The following is a 23,807-nucleotide window of genomic DNA, read 5'->3' as shown; positions in this document are numbered from 1 at the left end:
TTCTTAGAGTTTATAATGGATTGGTATTAATTCTTACTTAACTGTTGATAGAGCCCATGTGTACCCATTTGGGTCTGTGCTTATCTTTGTGGGATGTTCTTAATTTCTTTTATTCCCTTGTTATTGGTCTCTTCAGATGTTCTCTTTCTCCTTGAGTTCTTTTGGTAGTTTGTGTCTTTCTAGGAATTTGTCCATTTCATCTAAGTTATTTGTTAGCATACAGTTTTTCATTACATTACTTTATAATCCTTTTTACTTCGGTAGCTTCTACTGGTATTTCAAAGTATTTGGGAGGTGCTGTTTTTGTTTTCCACGTCCAATCAGCTTTTCTTCTAGGAATTCACAGTTTCAGTTGGCTGACCCTTCCTTGTCTTGCATCACTTTTTTTTTTGTTTGTTTGTTTGTTTGTTTTGTTTTTTTTTTGGCATCACTTTTTTGTCTCTATTCTTTTAAAAATATTTTTGTGCTAAATACTTAAGTGGAAGTAGGGGTGAGTTTAGGTCGATGGAGGTTCTGTCTAATTGTCATCCAGATGTAATTCTCACCACTTTGGTTCTTGGAAGTTAACAACCATTCTTTAATTTCATTGTTTCAAACAATTTGATGGCAAAAATAATAAGGTCTTTCTTTGTAGACTGTTCAGATTTTACTCAAAGCAAGTAAATGTTTAATAATTTGTATTACTAATTTGCATTTGCTTGATCTAGTTTCAGAAGCCCTACAGGTGGCAACTACTAGTCCAACTGCCAATACTACTGGTACTGCTACTACTTCCTCCACCACTGTGGGTGCAGTTAAGCAAGAACCTCTCTACTCTACTTCATCTGCAGTAAATATCCTGGAAAATATAAACTCTGCAGAACCCCCAAAGTCCATCGAACATGATGGTCTTCCTTCAGACCAGTTTGCAAAAGGACAGGACACTGTTGCCATAGAAGGTTTTACAGATGAGGAGAACACAGAAAGTGGAGGAGAAGGCCAATACAGAGAGCGTGATGAATTTGTGGTAAAGATAGAAGACATAGAGACTTTTAAGGTGATGTGAATGTTCACAGGTATAAAGGTCATAGCTTAATGGGCGTGCCCTATGGTAGCCTTCATGATGACTTTTAATACCATGCATCTAGCCTGAATTGTGAAAAGTTATATTTTTATAATTCTGTTGTCATAATTGTTAAATAATGAAATCAAACTAGAGATGTCAGGTATTTTGAAAAGGAAAATAGCTTAAAATAATTTTAACTCGTCTCTGAGTTTTGTGTATTTCTGACTGGTCAGTATATTGCATTTAGCTACTAGTAATTAGAGCAGTTTTGAAATGTTAATTTTTTTCAAAGCTTCCAAGTCATTTGTATTATTAGAAGTTTGGAGAAAATGGTTATTTATCTAACTTAAAAGTTTAAAGAAAATAACAGGAATACAATGTAAAAGTAGAATTAGACTTTTTTCAAATTGCAGAATGTTATAATTTCATATAAGAAATTTTTAGCAGTGTTTAAGAAAACTTATTTTGGGGTTTTTGTTTGCTTGCTTTTGATTTTATTTTTTAATTGGGGTGGAGAGGAATGGTATTAAAAATACAGTGAAGAACATAATATTTAAATTATCCATATTCCTTCCATTCACAATTAACTATTGTTAATATTTTAGCATATTTGTTTCTGGTCTTTTTGAATATATACATACTGTTATAAAATTGCATAAATAATGTATGACAATATCATTAGTGGAAAACTTTCCAATAGCTATACAAAAGGGTAATGGGTTACAATTGCATTTTTTTGCTCCCTGTTTCTGGAAGAATTTAAGCAGAGATTGAATAGCCCACTTAAAAGGATTACTGCAAAAGTTCAGCTAGGTAAAAGATAAAAGGTTGAGCTAGGTAGGTCTTTAAGATTCCTTTCAGCTCTAAGATTCTATAAATCTAGAATATGTTGCTAGTTTCTATAAATGTTGTTAATACTTCTTATTACAGGAGGCTTTAAAAGCAGGAAAAGAACCCCCAGCTATTTGGAAAGTACAAAAAGCTTTATTACAGAAGTTTGTTCCTGAAATTCGAGATGGGCAAAGAGAATTTGCTGCTACAAATAGTGTAAGTAAAATGCTTGTTTACATTAACCTTCCTATTTTTTGACAGTGATCCTGGGTAAAATACAGAATGATGTAAATTTAAATGTATTGTTTAATGTATGTATATTGAGCATTTCTGAGATAAAATATTAAAATTGAACTACAGAGTATATGATACTGATTTTAAAATAAAATTAATGTCTAAATACCAGCTACTTAAATTGCTTAACTTTTTATTTTTTAAATAAAGGAAAGGAATTAGTGTTAGTCTGTGAAGAATTCAGATGGACTCAGAGACTCTTATATTGATTGTTCTGCCAGAGTCAGATATCCTGATTTACCAAGAAGACTTACAGAATTATTTTCTACCTAAGTAGTTGTTTCATAGCACTGAGTAAGTGAGCATCTGATGATCAGCCAAATAAGACTGCATCTATATATATGGGCTTGCAGTTAAGAGTGAGGCTGGAATCAGTTTTACTGAGGGTACAATTAGCCTGACCAGAGCTGCATTTTGAAAAACTTGAAGGATGGCTCTGTGACAGTCTTATCAAGACAACAAAGTAATATTTTATGTACAGAATGTACAATTATGTAATTCAAAATATTTCTTTCCTTAGTACCTTGGATATTTTGGAGATGCAAAGAGTAAATACAAAAGGATATATGTGAAGTTCATTGAAAACACTAACAAAAAGGAGTATGTCAGAGTGTGTTCCAAAAAGCCACGAAATAAGCCTTCACAAACTATCAGGTATTTATTATTTTATGTAATATGTTTGTAGTAATTATTGGAAGGCTTATTATTGGCAATGTCTTGTACAAAGAATTACATAAATTAAAGAGGCTGATTTTTTTTTTCCATTATGTACAAGTCTGAAAATTCAGTGCCTGATGTAATAAGTGATTCTTTTTGAAGTAATGAGACAGGAACTGTAAAGCCCATGGCTGTCATGGTGGGATGGGTACCCTTTTCTTCCGAGTCCTTTTGGTGTCACCCTAGTATAGTGAAAAAAATTGGATTTACAGTCTAAAGGTTTGAATCCATCTTTTTGTGACCTAGATTAAGATAACCTTTCTAGGGACTTCCCTGGTGGGCCAGTGGTTAAGACTCCATGCTTCCACTGCAGAGGGCCCAGGTTCGATCCCTGGTCGGGGAACTAAGATCCCACGTGCAGTGTGGCCAAAAACAAAGAAGAAAGAAAAAAAAGATAACCTTTCTAAGCCCTCTTTTTTATCCATAAATAAAGTGAAAATAATAACAGAATGTCAAATTTAAAATGAAAAAAATTGAGCCTGTACATTACAAGTACAGTAGAATTGTCATCGTGTATCAATGTGACTCTGGGTTGTCTGGAGCGTGAATTTGGAAAACAGATGACCTAGCCACATTCCCTTTGATCTCTGTGGGAAAGGGGGTGTGAACCTTGATATTCTCAATCTAGTGCTAGGAAGATCTAGTTTAATGAAGATTCCAACGTATTGGACACAGCCCACCTTATTTTTATGATGCAATTTTATCCACTCCCTCAAATCTCCAGAACTAGTGTATAGCAAATCTTATTGAGGGGCTCTAGAACAGGTGCAGCTGGGATTCCACATCAAAACCTGGCACCACCAGAGCCTGTGAGAGTTTCTGACGTGGCTATAAGTCCATTGATCATCTGCCGTGTACAGCCTCATAGTCAGGAAAATGGATTTACAAAGGGAAAGGAAGAGTGGAGGGAGAGAGAGAAATAGGGACAGAATTAATATAGTCCCTTATTAACTGAATATTGAATGTCAGTGGTTAAAGAGTATATTACAAGAGACTTTTGGAGGAATCACCATTGGAGATGTGTAGGACTTAGACTTTATTTTGGAGATACTGGTGAGGTAAATAAACTTTTCTTCACCAGTGTTTCTCAGGTTTTTGTCTAATTTATTTTATTTTATTTATTTTTGGCTGCATCACGCGGCATGTGGGATCTTAGTTCTCTGACCAGGGATCAAACCCACACCCCCACCTACAGTGGAAGCGCAGAGTCTTAACCACTGGACCGCCGGGGAAATCCCTCGTCTAATTTATTTTAATTTGACAAGATTTCAGTGCATTCATGAAGTCTGTTTGTAACATTGCAGAACTGTTCAGGCTAAGCCAAGTAGTAGCAGTAAAACTTCTGATGCTCCAGCACCAAAAACTACAACGACAAAAGCCCCTTCCATGAAACCCAAAGTTAAACAGCTAAAAGTAAAGGCTGAGCCACCACCAAAGAAAAGGAAGAAATGGAAAGAAGAATTTTCATCATCCCAATCTGACTCATCTCCCGAGATCCACTCTAGTAGTAGTGATGATGAGGGTGAGTTCTCCATGAAATGAATACCTTGATAACTTTAGATTATGTACATTAATGGGGAGGAGCAGTGATGCTGACAATTCAAAATGTATTTACTTTTACTTAATTAGGGAATTTAGCTACCTAATTAAGTTCTGCTTAGGCATATATTTGCCCATGACTGAGCTAGCTAACTGTGCCTTAGTTTCTCTTTTATAAAGTGAAAAGGTTGAAATAGATAGCAGTTATCATACTTTTTGACCTTAGAACCCTTCTACGCTGTTAAAAACTGTTGAAGACACCAAAGAGCATTTATGTAGGCTATATATATTGAAATTTACTTCATTACAACTTAAACCTGAGATAGCTGTAAAACACAGAATATACCAGGAAACATTCCATCAGCCATCAAACTTGTTGTGTAATATATGCAAGAAATTTCTAGCAGTTCAGTAGTCTAGAGCAGAAGTAGGCGAACTACTGCTAGTGGGCCAAATCTGATCTGCAGCCTATTCTTGTAAATAAAGTTTTATTGGAACACTGGGATTCATTTACATATTTTCATACAGTTACTTTCCCATTACAGTGACAGATGTGAGTAGTTACTACAGAGAGTATATGACTATTAAAGCCCCAAATATTTACCATCTGGCCCTTTACAGAAAACGTTTGCTGACCCTTCTTCTTCTAGAGCATACATTTGAAGGTAGTCGGGAAAAGACGAAAGGATGATGGAAGGCTGCATATGCTAAAGCTAAAAAGCTTGGGATCCTGTAAGCAAAGGGGAGTCCTTGGAGGGATTTAAGTAAGGGAGCAACATGGTAAAATCTGAATTTGAATTACCTGACATCACAGTTCAGGTATAAACTGAAAGTCTGAACCTAAGTTTTGGCAGCAGGGATGGAGGAGAGAGGACACATTTGAGAAATTCAGGATGTAATCTTGGCAGAACTTGAATGATGAATTGGGTGTTGGGGGAACTGTTGAGGTTGATGTCCAGGATGGTTTCTGACATTTTAAGTATCACTGCTAGGGAGCTGATCTTAGAGATTACTTGGATAGAAACAGAATTATAATAAAAACTTTTCAGTACAGAAGTTTACTTTAAATGTATTGTTTTTAAAAGCTACTTTTGAACTGTTGTTTAGAAGTAGGCACGTTGGAATTTATAAAGAAATTTAGTGCTTTGAGTATGTGTGGAAGGCATTATACGTAATTTCGCAGTTAGCATTTCTGCCTACTGTTTAGAGAAGTTTGGGTTCTGAATTTGCACTCAGTTATTTATACAGCTTCCTCAAATGACAATGAAGGTGAAAATTTTCTTTCATTGGTAACTTGAGTTACCACTAGGTGTCACTAACAGGCAAGCATTTTTAGTGCTTCTTAAAAAGAAGGCAAATATTGATAATAAACGTAGATTTATAGGCTGGTGATTTTCAAGCTATTTGTTTCAAGACTTCTTTATAATCTTCAAATTTACTGAGGATTCCAAAACACTTTTTGTGTGTGTGTGTGGCCTGTATCTATGTATATCACCAAGTATCAGTTAAAACAGACAATTTTAAGATATTTTAAATAAAAATTACATATTACATATTCACATAAGTTTTTTTAGACAATTGTATTTAGTTAGAAGAATAGCATTTTCATATCTGCTTCTGTATTCAGTTTGTATATATATTATTTTGGTTGAAGTATATGAAGAATACCCAGCCTCACATTAGCTATGTAGTTGGGAAAGAGAGGAGTATTTTGATTACCTTTTCAGATAATTATGTATATTTTTCTTTGATACTCAAAGGATTTTATTTGATAAACTTGACAAGTGGTAGCTTCTTCAACTTTTCATGCTTGTTACATTAAATCTATTGGTTTGTTTTACCCTTTGAGGTATCTTTCATCCATGAATGATTTTATAACATTTTTTTGTAATGTGAAACTATCTGTTAGCTCATTGATGTACATAGTCTATTTCATGTTTTTTCCACATTTTAAAATGTGGTAAAATATATATAACATAAAACTTGCCACTTTTAACCATTTTTAAGTGAACGATTCAGCAGCATTAATTATATTCACACTGTTGCTCAACTGTCACAGCTATTTCCAAAACTTCCTGATCATCCCAAACAGAAACTTTGTAACCATTAGGCAATAACTCCTCATTCTCCCTTTCCCCCAGCTGCTGGGAATCTCTACTCTATTTTGTCTCCATGAATTTGCCTACTCTACATATCTCATATAGGCGTGGCTTATTTCACTTAGCATAATGTTTTTAAGGTTCATCCATGTTACATAGCATATATTAGAACTTACTAGTTTTTATGACTGAATACAATTCCATTGTAAGTTTATCCATTGTATGTTCCTGTTTATCTTTTTATCTATTGATGGACACTTGGGTTGCTTCCACATTTTGGCTGTTGTAAGTAATGCTGCAGTGAACATTGGCATATAAATACCTGTTTGTGTCCTTGTTTTCAATTATTTATATACCTAAGAGTGGAATTGCTGAGTCATATAATTATATGTTTAGCTTTTTGAGGAACTGCCAAACTTTTCCCACAGTGGTTGCACCATTTTACATTCCCACTAGCAATGCATAGGGTTCCAATTTCTTCACATCCTCACCAATACTTGTTATATTTTGTTTTTTGATTATAGCTATTCTAGTAGGTGTGAAGTGGTATCTCATTGTGGTTTTGATTTGTATTTCCCTAATGACTAATGATGTTGAACATCTTTTCAGTTGCTTACTAGCTACTTGCTTATCTTCTTTGGAGAAATGTCTATTCAAATCCTTTGCCCAGTTCATGTCTCCTTTTGTTCTTGAGTTGTAGGAGTTCTTTATATATTATAGATATTAAACCCTTATTAGACATATGATTTGAAAACATTTTCTCCCATTCTGTAGATATTTCAGTTTTTTTGTTTGTTTGTTTGTTTTGCGGTACGCGGGCCTCTCACCGTCGTGGAGCACAGGCTCCGGACGTGCAGGCTCAGCGGCCATGGCTCACGGGCCCAGCCACTCTGCGGCATGTGGGATCTTCCCGGACTGGGGCACAAATCCGCATCCCCTGCATTGGCAGGCAGACTCTCAACCACTGCGCCACCAAGGAAGCCCTTTTTTTTTTTTTTTTTTTTTTTTAGTATATGTGCTGCTGAAGTGAGCACAGTGTTTCATTTTCTTGATAATGTCCTTTGATGCACAAAAGTCTGAAATTCTGATGAAGCCAAATTTATCTATTTTTTTTTCATTGCTCATGTTTTTGGTATCATACTTAGAATCCATTGCAAATCCAAGGTCATGAAGATTTATCCTTGTATTTTCTTCTAAGAGTCTTATGGTTTTAGTTCATACATTTTTGCAGTATCAAAGAAATGACATTTTTAATATCAACACTGATTTCATCAATGAAGTCCTTAAGTATTGGAATGCTGTCAGGCTCACAGTGGTGGAAACAAGTTTTCCGGAATTCTTTTTTTTTTTTTTTTAATTAATTAATCAATTTTATTAATTTATTTTTGGCTGTGTTGGGTCTTCGCCGCTGTGCGCGGGCTCTCTCCAGTTGTGGAAAGCGGTGGCCACTCTTTGTTGCGGTGCGCGGGCCTCTCACTGCGGTGGCCTCTCCTGTTGCGGAGCATGGGCTCTAGGCGCCTGGGCTTCAGTAGCTGTATCACGCGGGCTTCAGTAGCTGTGGCTCACGGGCTCCAGAGTGCAGGCTCAGTAGCTGTGGTGCACAGGCCCAGCTGCTCCGCAGCATATGGGATCCGCCCGAACCAGGGCCCGAACCCGCGTCCCCCACACTGGCAGGCGGACTCCCAACCACTGCGCCACCAGGGAAGTCCCCCGGAATTCTGATTTTCACTTGAAACCTCAAATTTTATCATTGGCAACAAATACTGTCAGTTGTTTTCCTTGCAGTGACAGGTTCACTTCGTTAAGAAAATGTCTGCCAAATACCCAAGTCTGAATAGGCATAGTGTATCTGTCAGTCATTTTTTTCAGATAAAATTGGTATCCCAATGGGGGAAAAGGTGGCTGGTTCATCTTGTAATTCAAACAATTACATGGATGCTTTTCCTGGAGAAAACTGTCATACTTCATAGCAGAAATGCTTTATATGTACCTCTCATTTCATCCCACAGAATTTTAAGACATTTACTCAAGAGTAGAGATTTAATACAATTAATAATTATTACTGCTTCATCAAGGATTATTCTTAAGGGAAATTGTTTGTTTTTTTCCTTCAAATTCATGGCAGTTAGATGACAGTCATGGCAAAGTATATGGCTACTAGTACAGTTTGGTGTCACTGCCTCAATTCAGCCTAGGTAAGGCCCCAGCAGTTTTACCCAACATTCCTTTTACAAATGTCAACAGAGTGAAAAAGGTATATAACATCTTAATATTATTAGGAAAACAATTTGACATCAGAGACCCCTGAAATGGTTATGAGGGGAGACCCCGAGGGGTCTGTGGACCAAAGTCTAAGAACCCCTGTTAAAGGCTGTGATAATAGTTCTGTACTTGAATGAAAAGAGTCAAAATTCAGACACACCTCTAATCTTGCAGTTCTTGCCATTGAATTTGAGTGAAATTTTCTTTATGCACAGGCTATGTTTACATTAAAAAATTTTTTTTAATATGTGTTGACTCTAGACCAGAATTTTATAGAAATTTTATAGAAACCATCAGTTTTGAAGTAGCACGACCTGGCAGCAGATGTCTGGTAGGGCCAGGGGAGGAGAAACAGGTTCCTATGGGGCAGATGTTTCCAAATGCTGGGCTGGTGTTGGGCTTCAGAGGCACCTGGGAACTTTTTAAAAAGTATAACATTTAAGCTTCATCACCACTACCACCATTACCACCCCAGATTCTGTTTTAATAAGTCCAGCAATCTGTTTTTTTTGTTTTGTTTTAAAAGCTCTCCAGTGATTGTGATGTGCAAAACCACCTTTGAGAATCTCTCACCCACGGTGTTTTTAAAGGCAGAGTGGGAGAACCTTGAATTTGAAGAAATTTTATCTACAACCTTTTATCTGCTTATAGACAATTGCTATAGAGCAGAGTGTTTTTAAAGTTGTCAGGAAGGAGTATTTAATATTTCATCTTTTCTCCCTCCCAGAATTTAATCCTCCAGCTCCCTTTGTCACTCGTTTTTTGAACACAAGAGCAATGAAGGAAACCTTTAAGAGTTACATGGAATTGCTTGTTAGCATTGCTTTGGATCCTGACACAATGCAAGCCTTAGAGAAGAGCAACGGTACAGTCTGCTAAGTAGTACTTTCTTGGTAGTACTTTCTGGATCTTTTTTATTCTTCTCTGTTAGTTACATATTTAATATATGGTTTTTGTATATGTTGTCAGTTAACAAACTTGATATATTGATTCTATAAAATGGGGTCATAGCTTTTCATGAATTGTTTGAATATATGAACAATTTTATATTGAATATATTTTTATTGATTTCTACTCATGAGAATATTATGTAACTACCCACTAGTTTCTTTCAATTCTAGAATCTTTATCATCCTTATAACATTTCACCAATTGTCTGAGTTGCATGGAAGGTCCAGATGTCAATATATTCTGTTTTCTAATAATTGGAAAGATTATAATGGTGTAAAGATTAAAATTGTATATTTGTGTCCAGTAAAAGATACATCACAGAGTAATTATTTTCTAATCAATTAGTAGTAAAACAATAAACGCCATGGGTTATATTTATTAATATTATTCCTTTTTTACTCTTCCTTTAGTAACTTTTTCTTATGGTAGAGTAGGGATGAAAATGACATAAGAAATAAACTGGTAATTTATATATCTAATGTTGCTCACTAACATTTACCCTTCAGCTACTATAGCATTCACCAGGGACAACTAGAAGAGAGAATAAAAGGATTAACGAGTCAGTTTCCATTATCCTTCTATCAAAATGAGTTGAACAAGTGTAAGATCAAAAAGATAGTAACAATGAATAATCAGTAACAATATACTTCAACAGCAATGCTTAATAATGTATATTGTTTTATTATTTCCACATACTTTGACATACATTATTCTATATTAATCCCAGAACAACTTAGACAGTCATTTTTTGGGTGAAGACAATGATGCTGAGCCTTTTTTGAAAAAGGTTAAGTGACTTGCTTAAGAGCTCACAACTTGCAAGTAGCAGAGAAAGGATTAAATCCAAGGTCTTCTAATTTCTAGTCTTGCTTTTTTGACTATATAATCAGAGGCAGTAATTCATACATCAACTATTGTAGAGCTGGAAGAGATGTTAGAGAAGATATTAAATGTGTTTCCTAAAGTTACAGAACAAGTTAGTGGTAGAAGAGCCACAATCAAAACCCAAAATTAATTCCCTAGGTCAGCATTTTGCCAATAAACATTTTCTCTCTCAATCAAAACTCCTTGCATCATAAAATATGCATTTCTTAGTAGTGATCATTTCTGGGTGGTTGTATTTTAAATGATTTTTTTTCTATTGCTTATCATTTTTTAAAAATTTTCTCCATTTAAAATGAGGGATGAAAAATTTAATGGTTATATTTAAAAATAATCCATAAATGTTTAAAACTTATTTGTGTGAAATGTAAATTTTTATAATACTTGAATAGATTTAATCACTGCTAGAAAGATAAAAAGAAAGCTGTCAGGTGTGTTGTGGTGATCTTAGAAAGCATTCCTTATTGAGGACTTTTTCTTCAATTTGAGGAAAGTGTTCTTTTTCTGGTCTCTGTGCTTGTGTTTATTCTCCAATTATAAAGACTCATTTTGTTTAGCTATGAAATTAGTAACCAGATTCTAAGGGTTATACATACATTTTCAGAAGGGTCATTAAAGCTAATTAGTATTATAAAATGTTGTTATGCTGATAAATTAAGAAATAGTTTAGTAACCTAAAATATTTAATACAGCACTAAAAGTAATTAACTTATACTTTGAAAGTGTTTCTCTTAAAAGAGCTTAAAGTTTCAGAAGGGTAAAAAAGAAATCATAATCTTTGGGTAAGAAACCTTCATCATACTTTTACTCTTCCCTTTTCTCAAATAACTATTTTGACTCTTCCCTTGTGTATTTGAAACTGGATTTTGACTATTTTTCTTGCCCTACTTTTTCTTTGCCCCAAACTATAGTGAATTAAGAATATCATACTCAGGGGCTTCCCTGGTGGCGCAGTAGTTGAGAGTCCGCCTGCTGATGCAGCGGACATGGGTTCGTGCCCCGGTCCGGGAAGATCCCACATGCCATGGAGCGGCTGGGCCTGTGAGCCATGGCCGCTGAGCCTGCGCGTCTGGAGCCTGTGCTCCGCAACGGGAGCGGCCACAACAGTGAGAGGCCCGCGTACCGCAAAAAAAAAAGAATATCATACTCAGTATTTCATAAAAAATTTTAATGTTAAATTTATGTTTTGGAATACTGTTATCGTTCACATGGTAAATGAGGTCTGAAGAGATTAGGCAGTTTGCCCACTGGTTGATCAATTCCGGTGGCATAGATGGGGTTAAAACCCAGGACTTTTGATTCTGTCATCACAGTATGCTACTTCTTTCTCACTTAGCTATTGTAAACCTATTTTTTCAAGGTAACTTTTGTTCAAAAAGCTTCATGTGCAATATTTTTAAATCAATACTTAATCAATGAATTTAATGTCAGTCTATTAATGTTTTAAAGAAAAGCTGTATTTCTAACAAGTTTTTTTGTTGATAGTTTATCCTGTCACAATAAATTTTTATCTTGTTTTAGATGAGCTACTTTTGCCTCATATGAAAAAAATAGATAGCATGCTGAATGATAACCGAAAGAGACTCCTTTTGAATCTTCATTTGGATCAGTCATTCAAGGTATTTCTGTCAGGTGGTTTATTAGCAAACTCAGTGGCAATCATAGTCTTAGATATAATAGGAAAGAAAATTTTGGGAAGTCATTCTCAGTTTTATAAGATTTTTCCACCCAACAAAAATTTGATTTTTATTCATTATGAGTCTTGTCTGAGCTTGTCTTTTTATTGTATTAAATATATTCTTAGTGTTAATCATTTGCTTTTCTCTGCTTAAATTCATTTTTTATATTCATCTCGTATTCCTTATATATAATAATTTCCAAATGTTTTCAAAAATACTTCCTTTAAACTACTGTATTCCAATCTTGTTTTTCTTTTAAACCTCTTTAAAAATTTCACATTTCAAAAAAAAAAAAAAATTTCACATTTCATATATACTTAAAATTGGCCTTAGCACAGTTATCAAAATTCCCTTTACTTGCCTGCATTACTCAGTATCTGAGGAAAAATTGATCCTCACCTAATGGTAGGAGGTATATACGTCTGTTAACGTACCTTGGCACTATACATTGGTTTTTGGTGTTACCAGAAATAGAGAACAAAAAGCTAATCTAAACTCAGAAAATATATCATAGAAGCTACTTAGTAGTCAAAACTTTCCCGCCTTTTCTTATTCAAAGTATAACATATGGGCTTCCCTGGTGGCGCAGTGGTTGAGAGTCCGCCTGCCGATGCAGGGGACACGGGTTCGTGCCCCGGTCCAGGAAGATCCCGCATGCCGCGGAGCAGCTGGGCCCGTGAGCCATGGCCGCTGAGCCTGCGCGTCTGGAGCCTGTGCTCCACAACGGGAGAGGCCACAACAGTGAGAGGTCCGCGTACCGCAAAAAAAAAAAAAAGTATAACATGTAACACCTGGAATCACTTGATTATATCTCTCTCAAGAGAAGTTTTCAGCTTTTTAAAAAACAGACTATATTTTGGAGCAGTTTTAGGTTCACAGCCAAATTGAGCAGGAAGTACAGAGTTTCCATGTGCCCCCTGCCACCACACCTGAATAACCTCCCATTACCAGCGTCTCCCACCAGAATGTCACGCTGATGAACCTGCACTGACACATCATTACAACCCAAAGTCCATCGTTTACGTGACAGTTCACTCTTGTACATTCCATCGATTTGGACAGACATAACCACTGTCATAGTATTGTACAGAGTAGTTTCACTGCCCCCCAAATCCTCTGTGCTCTGTCAGTTCGTCCCTTTCTCTCCCCCAGCCTCTGATCTTTTTACTTTTACTCCATAATTTTACCTTTTCCAGAATGTCATATAGTTGAAACCATACACTATGTAGATTTGGCTACAGATTGGCTTCTTTCACTTACTAATATGCATTTAAGGTTCTGCCGTATCTTTTCACGGCAATAGTGAAATAGTTTCTTTCTTTTTAGCCTGAATAATAATCCACTGTCTGAATGTACCACAGTTTATCCATTCACCTACTGAAGGACTGGTTGCTTCCTAGTCCTGGCAATTACTGCTAGACAAGTCTGTGTGAACTTATGTGTGGACATAAGTTGTCAACTCCTTTGGGCAATTTGTAATAGCTTTTTCACATCCCTATTTTATCTGAACTCCACATAAAAGTGAAAATCGACTTCATTTTAGCTAGGTGAAAATTAAGGCTCTGAGATTGATTTAGAGTTTATGTGACACCAAACTCTGACTAGTAGTCCTGTATTCTTCACTGACATGTATTGATACTTGCAGAGGGGAAAGAAAAAGGTCAGAAGCTAGTAAGACACCCCGTGCTAAGAATTTGTTCTGCTCACCCCTGGTCCAGTATTTTCTGTTTAACTGCTGTCTTCAAATGAAATATTTTGGGGAGAAATACCATGTTTTCTACAGACAATGGAATGTTGTTATCTGAATATTTACTAAATCTTAAAAATGACCGGTTTTGGCTAACCATTTTAGAGATGTCAAACCAGTTCTCTAACAACTTGTATTAAAATAAAGCCACCGGGACTTCCCCGATGGTCCAGTGGTAGAGAATCCACCTTAGAATGCAGGGGAGCTGGGTTCAATCCCTGGTCAGGGAACTAAGATCCCACGTGCTGCGGGGCAACTGAGCCCATGCACCACAACTGCTAAGCTCACGCACCTCAACTAGAGAGCCTGTGTGCCGCAAACTGCAGAGTCCACGCCCTGGAGCCTGCACGCCACAACTAGAGAGAGAAGCCTGCACACCTCAGCGGAGATCCCACGTGCCGCAACTAAGACCCGACATAGCCAAAAATAAATAAATTAAATAAATAAATAATAAATAAATCTTAAAAAAAAAGAAAAATAAAGCCACCACTTGGAATTTAATAGACTCAGTAGAATTTTTTTTTTTTTTTTTTGCGGTACGCGGGTCTCTCACTGTTGGTGGCCTCTCCCATTGCGGAGCACAGGCTCCAGACGTGCAGGCTCAGCGGCCATGGCTCACGGGCCCAGCCGCTCCGCGGCATGTGGGATCTTCCCGGACTGGGGCACGAACCCGTGTCCCCTGCATCGGCAGGCGGACTCTCAACCACTGCGCCACCAGGGAAGCCCTCAGTAGATATTTAAATCTTATGCAATAGTTTATGGTGAACAACTGAAATATTCATTTTCATATTCTTGTTTTCACAGGAAAAAACACAAAATTTCTACTTTTGAAATTATAGTTATTTAATATAACTATAAATGATAATAGTGATGTCTGTGACAGATAGTTTTCATTTATAGCAATTTGCATTTCAAAGCCAAAATATGCATACAGTATTAAAAGTTAGAATGAAGCTAGAAACAAATAGCTCACTATGGTAGGAAATGCCAAAAATTCTATTATTTCTATTAATGAAACAGTTCACTCCTACACTTTTATTTAGAAAATTAAGTTGTTTTAAAATGCACTGTTTGAGGGGTCACAATACCAGGTGCTTGGGAATCTATATAGAGTTTGGGAAAGAGTGACCTTGAAGGTTGAAACTGTTTATAAACAGTTGAAGCTTACAAATGTCCTTCTTTCCGCTGCCTTGAAGCCAGAGAGGCATTACTGGTCTTACTCATTCGGGAGTCCCCATAGTGTCACATGCTGTTGCTTAAATCAGGTCATAAGTTTGGCCCAGATCCAGGGGATGGGGAAGTAGGTTCCACATCTTGATGGGAGGAGCTACAGAGAATTTGTGGCCATGTTTAACACCCCACATATGTTTGTGTATGTATGTATAGATTGTATATATTTACCGCACCCCATCAGTAACCCCCCCACATATATTTTTTGAGTATATGTACATGTATGAATATATTTCTATATTTTTTAAAAATAAGTTTTGAATAGCTGGAAGTAGTTGAGATCACTTTTCTGATGTCAGTTATTTTTGCTTTATTTTATTGTAAAGAATGCCTTGGAAAGTTTTCCTGAACTAACAATAATTACTCGAGACTCTAAAACAAAAAGTGGGGGATCTGCTATTTCTAAAATCAAAATGAATGGCAAAGCTTATAATAAAAAAACTCTAAGAACTTCTAAAACAACTACTAAATCTGCACAAGTAAGTATATATTGATTGATGTAATTATACCTTCTAGTTGTCAATAAAAATCCTACTTCAAACATTGAAACAAGCAAATATTTTACTCTGTTGTTAAATGTGAAATGGTTTCAGGCAGGAATGAGCAGCTCTGGCCTACAGAACAGGGACTCGTTCTTACTCTTTGTTTTTCTCCATTGCCTAGCACGGTATCTGGTATATGGTGAGTGCTCACAAACTTTCTAAATAAGACTAATAATCATCCCATGCTTATAATTATATTTTTAATATTTTTGTGTGTCACTGGGTACAAATGCATACAGATAAGTGGATGTGCACACATTCCATAAGATTCAATATTCCATATCTGTAAAATTATTAAAATTGGAATTCATTTATTTTCAAACATAGTCTAAATTATTGCCTTTTCAGAAAGCAGTTTAGCAACATATCAGTTCCCCATCAAAAATGTGTTTTGTAGAATCATTCACAAATGCATAAAACCGTATGCCTTTGCTCATTGTAGAATTAGTTGTAAGAACAATTCCAGTTATATATCACCAGTGTGAGACTAAATAAAGAGCCACCCAGATAATGTAATATTATGTACTTTTTAAAAAGAAGAGATAGATTCATTCATTCTTTCAATTAAAAAATTTGGTACCTATAGTATACCAAATATAGTTTTGAGTACTAGGAATACAACAGCGAAAAATGGTCCAAAATCCTGCCCTCATATAATTTCTCTTGGGAGGGTGGTGCTTAATAAATAGAAAGATATCCAAGTTTTACTTTGGTTAAAGAAAAAGAATTCTAAAAAATAAAATTGCAAAACAATATATATAGTATGATTCCCTTCCCATTACAAAATTAGTGTTATTGATATATGTTATACATATGGAAGCATGCACATGGAAGAATATGTGACATACTGTTAACCTTGTTTACCTCTGAAGCAAGAATTATAGAATTCTTTACCTTGTAAGTCATCTTCTATGTTTACTGTTTAAATTTTTTGTAATGTTTAACTTTTTTGAAATAGTGTATATTTATATTCAGGAAAAAGAATAAAGATTTTAAAATACAATTTAAAATCTTATTTTGAATAAGTCTCTTGTCCATATTAATACATATTAATATCTAGCCATGTAAGTCATTTTTAAGATTTCCATTGAGACTTTTGGTCTAGTATTTTCATAAAAGTATTCTTAGTTCAGATGCTCCATGAAATAAATGTGTCTATAAACTCTTTTCTTTTTATAGGAGTTTGCCGTTGATCCAGAGAAAATACAGTTGTATTCTTTGTATCATTCACTCCATCATTATAAATATCATGTTTATCTCATATGTAAAGATGAGGTAATTACTTTTTCGTTTACTTAGAAATGTATGTTTTTCTGAACTTTAAGAAGACTGTAGCTGTAGCATTTATATATATAATTTTTAAAGATTACACTGCAGTTACAGTTATTACAAAATATTGGCTATATTCCCTGTGCTGTACAATATATCCCTGTAGCCTGTCTTACACCCAACAGTTTGTACCTCTCACTCCCCAGCTCCTATATTGCCCTTCCCGCCTCCCACTGGTAACCACTAGTTTGTTCTCTATATCTGTGAGTCTGCTTTTTTGTTATATGCACTAGTTAGCTACAGTATTTTTTAATGTTTTAAAGAGAATTGTTAAAAATTGTTTTAAAAAATGTGTCTATACTCTAAGCGTTGTGCTCAGGTTAATCTGAGGCTCACCATCGCATAGGAGCTGTAAGTGGTAATGTTTTTAAGCTGTTATACTCGCTTTACGTTGCCATAATAAATGGCACTTTATTGCATTTTCTTCTCTCATACGTATAATGATCCTACTTTAATTAATTCTCGTTAGTCACTGCTTTGAATATCTTGCTGTCCTCCTTATCTGTAGAATGGCCTTATCCCAGTTAATTGCAGAGAAAGTGGGAGTTTTGTCCCTTGGCATGAAGAAATGATAGTCAAAATTTAATTGTAACTTTTAAGTATCAATTTAAGTTGCTCAGAAATTATGTATGACCATAATAACACTTGGTGGATAGGATGTAAGGATTAATCTCAGAGGTTAAATGGTTGTAGACAGTAAGCTTTTTTGACAAGCATTATCAGTTTTTTAATTAAAAAGGGTTAAGTTGGCTCAAGGCTGTACAATCATGTGTTTGATAATGGTCTGGTGTGGAAAGACGTTCATAAATCTAACCTCTGTCTAGCAAAGGAGAAAGTAAAGATGGTCATGTAAAGTATGTTGGCTATTTTTACAATGCCCTGAAACGCAGAACTTACCCCAAAATTTGTCATTCGGCTTTTAACACAAATGGAAGTAATTGAGAAAGTTTGAACCACTTTTCCTAGCCTTCCTCCCTGCCCCCATGTAGTCAAAAATGATAGGATCAGACCACCCAAATTTATATGAGATAGTCATTCTCCGTGGATGGAATTTTACAAAAAAATCTGTACTTGTTAGGTGAATTTATAAATCCTCTTTTCATTCAGGATATAGAAACAGTAAGCCCTCATGAAGAGCTTATAAAGTGATAAGTATAAACCAATTTGGTATTTCTTTTTATTTTAGATTTCTTCTGTGCAGAAAAAAAATGAAGATTTAGGACAGGAAGAAATTGTCCAACTTTGTATGAAAAATGTAAAATGGGTGGAAGACCTATTTGAAAAATTTGGAGAACTTCTAAATCATGTACAGCAGAAATGTTCCTAACATTTTCACAAAAATTCCATCTATTTTCTAGCACTAATAAGACGGCAGAGGCGGGTGGTCAAAGGGGGTCTAGGGGCCTCAGATAATTGAGTGTCAAGCAGTGGTCTCCTGCAAGCATGCCTGCTTTGATCATGAACTTGCATCCTGGTCTCTGCTAAAGGACAGTGGTGCTGCCAAGGAAGTCAGTCCTTTGGAAATGGACCTAAAATCCTACCACGTTTTTATCCTAATGAACGATCTTTCTACTTTGTAAACCATTGGGTAACTGAGTTTTATTTTCAGAAATGTTTTTTGACAAATGATGAAGCATGCACTAAATATAATTTTTCTTTATTGCTAGAGAGATAACACTTAAGTAACATGATTATTTTTTCCTGACTCCGACTAAACACCAGAATGAAAGAGAGGTGGCAGAAAACATGTTAATATTCATGTCTGACCACAAAATGGAAAGTATTGTACATTATGTAAACATATCTGGTGTGATGTGACATTCTGTATGAGAACATTATCAGTTTAAAATGTAAAATTCAGAAACTGCATTCTGGTTTATGAACTCCTTTTACTCTTAACATGTTCAGGAAACTGGATGTGGAATTGGTGCAATTCTATGACTGCTTTTTGTGTCAAATTATATGGTGATGAAAAAACAATGACATACTATTTTCCCTATCTCAAAGAAAAGTATTTTCCTTTATACTGTTTTTCCTTTGGAAAAATTTTCAATTGTACATTTTATTTCACTAATAGTTGTATTTTTCACAAGGAAAGTGTTGTGGTTATAATTATGTTTGATGTATCTGTACTACACTTTTCATTATTTTCAGTAAATCTTATTTAGTTATATATTGAATTTCTATTGTGAATTCTATCTTGAGGTAACCATTTTTGTTTATACAGATTTGCTTCAGTGTTATCCAAAATATGCATTCAGTACTAGAATTAGTTTAGCTTTATAAATGGGGTTGTGTTAGACACTGCAGGAATTTTCTAATTCATGAAAATAAATTTCTTAGTAAACTAGCACTTGGTTAACTGATCTGTCGAAGTAAAAATTAACCACATTATACATTTTGAAGAATAAAATTTATAATTAGACTACATGCAGTGTTAAACACAGCTTACCCAACTCTTAGAACTGGAAGTGGTAGAGCCCTCCTTTAGGTGCCTTTCCAACCTTTATATATGCTATGGTAGCTCTCTTTAGTTTGATAGCTAGTGTTTCTTCAAGTAGTTTAGCTGAGACCATGAATGTATTAGGTTCACCATGACCTTGTGTTTTATTTGTGTTTGCCAACAGGATGCCTTATTTGTTTGAGAAAAAGATTTACTAGTGTCCTTCTAAATGATCTCCTTTTTTACGATTCTAAAGAAGTTGTTAATCATCATACTTTTGTTTATTTTACCACCATTTAGTGCCTTAAGTAAGTCCTATCAAGAAAGCAGTGTTACTGCTCAATGCCCAAATAAGACGTGCTTATGTGGATATTGCTATTGTCTTGATTTTGAGTTAACAGGCCAACTTCTTACACTTAAAACCTTGGTAAACTGGCAAAGAATTAAAAGTAACACGTGACTTGATTTGAGAATAAACATTGTAGCATTGGGTGAAAAATGAGTATTTGAGTTAAGCTTACATATTTATTTCTGATGGTTATCTTATTGAAAGCAATAATCCTTAATCCAACAATCCTTGTACCTGCCATTAGACAAGATAATCATGGAAATTTCTCTCAAGGATTAAATGTTCCATTTCTGAAAGTCTTTTGAAAACCTGTTTAGGCAGCTTATTTTGAAAACAAAAGTAACCTATTAGATTCATTTTGCCTAACTAACTCAAATGAGAGAATATCAGCAGTGAGAGCATCATAAAATTAATTTTGCTAAGTGGAGAAGAGTAGGAAGCAGCCATATTTCTTTCTGATATTGACTCTGGACAGAATTGGTTTCTTTCATTTCCAAAGTGCAGAAGTAAATAACTACATCTCCTAACGTAGTGTTGTAAGTATACACCTTTACGTTATTTCCCCCAGCTTACTTCCCTGAAGCATTGATGGTTTAAACATTTTTAAAAGCCATCCTGCACTTAGGTAACGCTTGATGTACACGTTTGAAATCACTAGCCACATTTCCTTCATGATAAGACCCATGGAAAACAGAGACCTTTCCTTGTTTCCTGTAGAAAATAACCCATTTCCTTTTCAACTGCAGTTGCATTCATATTAGTCAAATCAGAGGCCAAGTGTGTGATACTGCCTGGAGGAGAGCCAGTTGCTTTGTACCATCTTCTGTCATTTGATCCATATAGCATAGGTGAAGACATCAAACTCAGGCCTTAGTGAAGTGGGACTGTTAGTATGACATCCATACATGAGTCCTTTCTTTGTATGAAGTTGAATAAATACCTAGCTGGTTAGCATTCACATTCCTTGCCAGGGAGTTTGAAATGTATAATACAGGAATAACCTTAGGTTGTAGATGGAGTTCAAGAGATAAAGCACATGTTGCTACAACCCAGGAAAACCTGTTTAAGAAAGATTGGATTTTCCTACCTACAGAAACCTAGAAACGATTTACTCCTTAAAAAAATCACTTTGTATTGGTATTTACTTCTAGTTCAGATTAGTGGTTAGAGAAAAGGGGCCTCCTTATTCCCATTTCATGATGACCCAGTTTCTACTTAATTGATCTTCTAATGAAGTCATAAATTTATAATGATTTATGAATTATAGTAAACAATAGAAACTGCCCATTTTTCTATTATACTATCAGATAGAAAACATTGATGAGATGGAAAAATCTAAACTTAAAATGGCCTAGAAAATATTCAGATTACCTTTAAATTTCTAAATTTCTTTTAATTTCTAAAATAGTGAAAATTATTGATGGCTCACATCATTACTATTTTCAAAGTCTCACTTTCCTTTTAATATACATATTATTTTTGTTAAAGCAGCTATTTTCCAACCTGTGATTTTGGAGATATACCCATAAAGCTAATATGGCAGCAGGGTTATTGAATCAGCTTTGGGTCCCAGAAGTTGCTTCAGATGTGCACGTTGTGAATTTTATTGTATCTATAGAATACAATTTTGTTTTAAACTGTAGTTCCATCTGTTTCTCAGAAATACTTTTCAAAGAGTGAAATATCCCAGGATAACTGCTTCTGTGTCAATTACACTTGACACATAACTGCACAAATGAACAATGTACACTATTGGTTGTACATTAACTTACACATACGACTTTTGGCACCTGTGTTCACAAATGCATGTTTTGGCAAATCACTGTTATTTATAAGTGACAATAATTGAAGTTAAGGATACAAAGAAACCTGCATTTGTAGTCCAGAGTTTTAAGTGGTCCATAATACAATGTATGGAAATGTGAAAGACAATTTTGTATATTTGTTTGTTACTAACTCAGATCATTAAAATGAAAACAATTTTTTAAACAACAAGATCAGAATGTTTTGGGGTTTGGTTTTTTTATTTTTAAGAATTGAAAACTGAGGTATTATCCATGCATCATCATGTTACAGATTCAACGTACATTACAGAGTCCTAAGTAAAGTTATTAGGTACAAATGGTAAAGGGCCCACCCATCATTTTCTCAAATGATTTAAGTCAATATTTGATGAATTATTCAGCTTAAGCTGACAATATCAGAAAGTATTTAGGAGTTTCTGTGGTAAGATACAACTCTTTTAGCCCTTTTCCTCCTATAAAGAAGTATAAGTTCTATAATTTCTAATTTTTATTTGAAAATAATGCATAGCTAGAAGTAATTGCTGATATCCAGATACTTTTTATTATCTATATAAACTGTTGAATAAGTAAAAAGGATTTTGTCTTGACTGATCCTTTAATTTTCAGAATAAGATTCTGCCTTTACTTTCATGTAATATTTTAAAATACTAAGTATTTCAAGTAAAAATATTGTCAGCATATTTGCTAGGTTTTAGTTTTGATTATAAAAGCACTTTTCACTCCTTGATTTTTTTTTACACAGTACAAAAATAAATCTTTAATCAATGACCTCTATCAAAAATTTTTAAAATTCTGTAACATCTCTGTTTTATTCTCCACTGGCTGCTGAAATTGCTGTTCATTTTAGAAAATGGTCATCGTTCATATATTTTAGAAAATAGTCATTATTCAAATTATACGTATGGCAAACCTAAATAATAGTACTTATACTACACTGCTTTGTTAATTACACTTGACACATAACTGCACGTAACTGTCTTGTTACTATATGGTTCTTTTTATTAGCATTTTAAAAAATATATACTTTGTATCTCAGAGAAGCTCTCTAAACTCAATTATTTAACGTGACCTTCTCAAGGAAGATGTGAAAGAGGATACTTCTGCTCTTTGCTTTCCATGTGGAAATGTTTTTATTACCAGAAAAATAATAAAGCTACTCATTCCTGTACAAAAAAAGTCAAAAAATATATTTTAAAAAGATATAAATCACTCTCTACTAAGTCTTGACATCAGCCTAGAACAAACATACTGTTAGTTCCCAGTATGGGATGGGTCACAAGATTTTAAGCCTGTATGGATTGGCCCATTTCTGTGGTATGGCTTTAAGTAAAGTCCTAAATTTCAGAGACACCCATGTTCAAATGAAAATTGAAAAGCACATTCCTAAGTGAAATAGAAATTATCTGGATCATTGATCATTTCAGGTTACGTATGTATCTGTTCTTCAGTTAGCATGCATAATTTAGAACTGACTGGTTTCAAATAAAAGGAAGATACAATTACCTATTAGTCTATTGTTAAGCCTTAGCTATTTTGTGATGTTAATCAGGAGTCAAGAAATTGCTTTATAAGAATAGCTTATGTTTTATGTAATTTACCTATGATGTATATATTGTTTTCTCTCAAATCAAATACAGATTTTCTTTTAATTTAGCTCCTTACAGTATTTAGAATAAGGCAACAATGAAAATCATTGAAGACGTAGAGTTAAAAAATAATGGACATGGTAGAAATTTTTCTTAAATTGCAGCCAAAATTATCTTTCTCCTGTCCTTCCCCTCTTCACAACCTTTCCATGGCTTTTCATTGCCTTTAGCCCAGACTTTGTCACAGTGTACAAAGTCCTCTAAGGAATGGTTCTTCTTTCCCCATTGTGGCCCAGCCTGAAGGAACGTGTATGTTTTTTCTTGCCTTCAGGTTCCCTCTGCTGAACTATTCTTCATCTTTTAATCTTCAGATTTCACTTTAACATCACTTCTGTTTAATCAGACTAGGTGTTTTTTTTTTTTTTGAAGTATAATTGATTTACACTGTTGTTAATTTCTGCTGTACAGTAAAGTGCC

General features: G+C 34.8%; 1 protein-coding gene across 13 annotated transcripts in view; it reads left to right on the top strand.

Annotated features, from left to right (window-relative positions):
- QSER1 (glutamine and serine rich 1) overlaps positions 1-21,934 on the top strand; it is an 84,593-nt gene extending 62,659 nt beyond the window's left edge. For 11 of the 13 annotated variants that reach the window (XM_089914976.1, XM_089914974.1, XM_089914975.1 and 8 more), the window contains 9 exons: positions 708-1,036; positions 1,976-2,092; positions 2,691-2,824; positions 4,192-4,409; positions 9,515-9,652; positions 12,142-12,239; positions 15,603-15,755; positions 16,998-17,093; positions 18,334-21,934. In XM_089914976.1, the coding sequence (XP_089771102.1) occupies positions 708-1,036; positions 1,976-2,092; positions 2,691-2,824; positions 4,192-4,409; positions 9,515-9,652; positions 12,142-12,239; positions 15,603-15,755; positions 16,998-17,093; positions 18,334-18,474 (1,424 nt within the window). In that variant the 3' untranslated portion in view covers positions 18,475-21,934. The remainder of the gene's footprint in view (positions 1-707; positions 1,037-1,975; positions 2,093-2,690; positions 2,825-4,191; positions 4,410-9,514; positions 9,653-12,141; positions 12,240-15,602; positions 15,756-16,997; positions 17,094-18,333) is intronic. The other 2 variants (XM_089914971.1, XM_089914972.1) reach the window with 2 other exon arrangements.
- Positions 21,935-23,807: the final 1,873 nt, after the last annotated feature.

Source organism: Delphinapterus leucas, chromosome 7, assembly GCF_059928025.1.
Source record: "Delphinapterus leucas isolate spDelLeu-1000000601 "Yukka" chromosome 7, BTC_Dleu_Yukka2, whole genome shotgun sequence".
Classification (NCBI taxonomy): domain Eukaryota; kingdom Metazoa; phylum Chordata; class Mammalia; order Artiodactyla; family Monodontidae; genus Delphinapterus; species Delphinapterus leucas.
The sequence above is the reverse complement of the archived record's forward strand: the minus strand, read 5'-3'. Positions and strand labels throughout refer to the sequence as shown.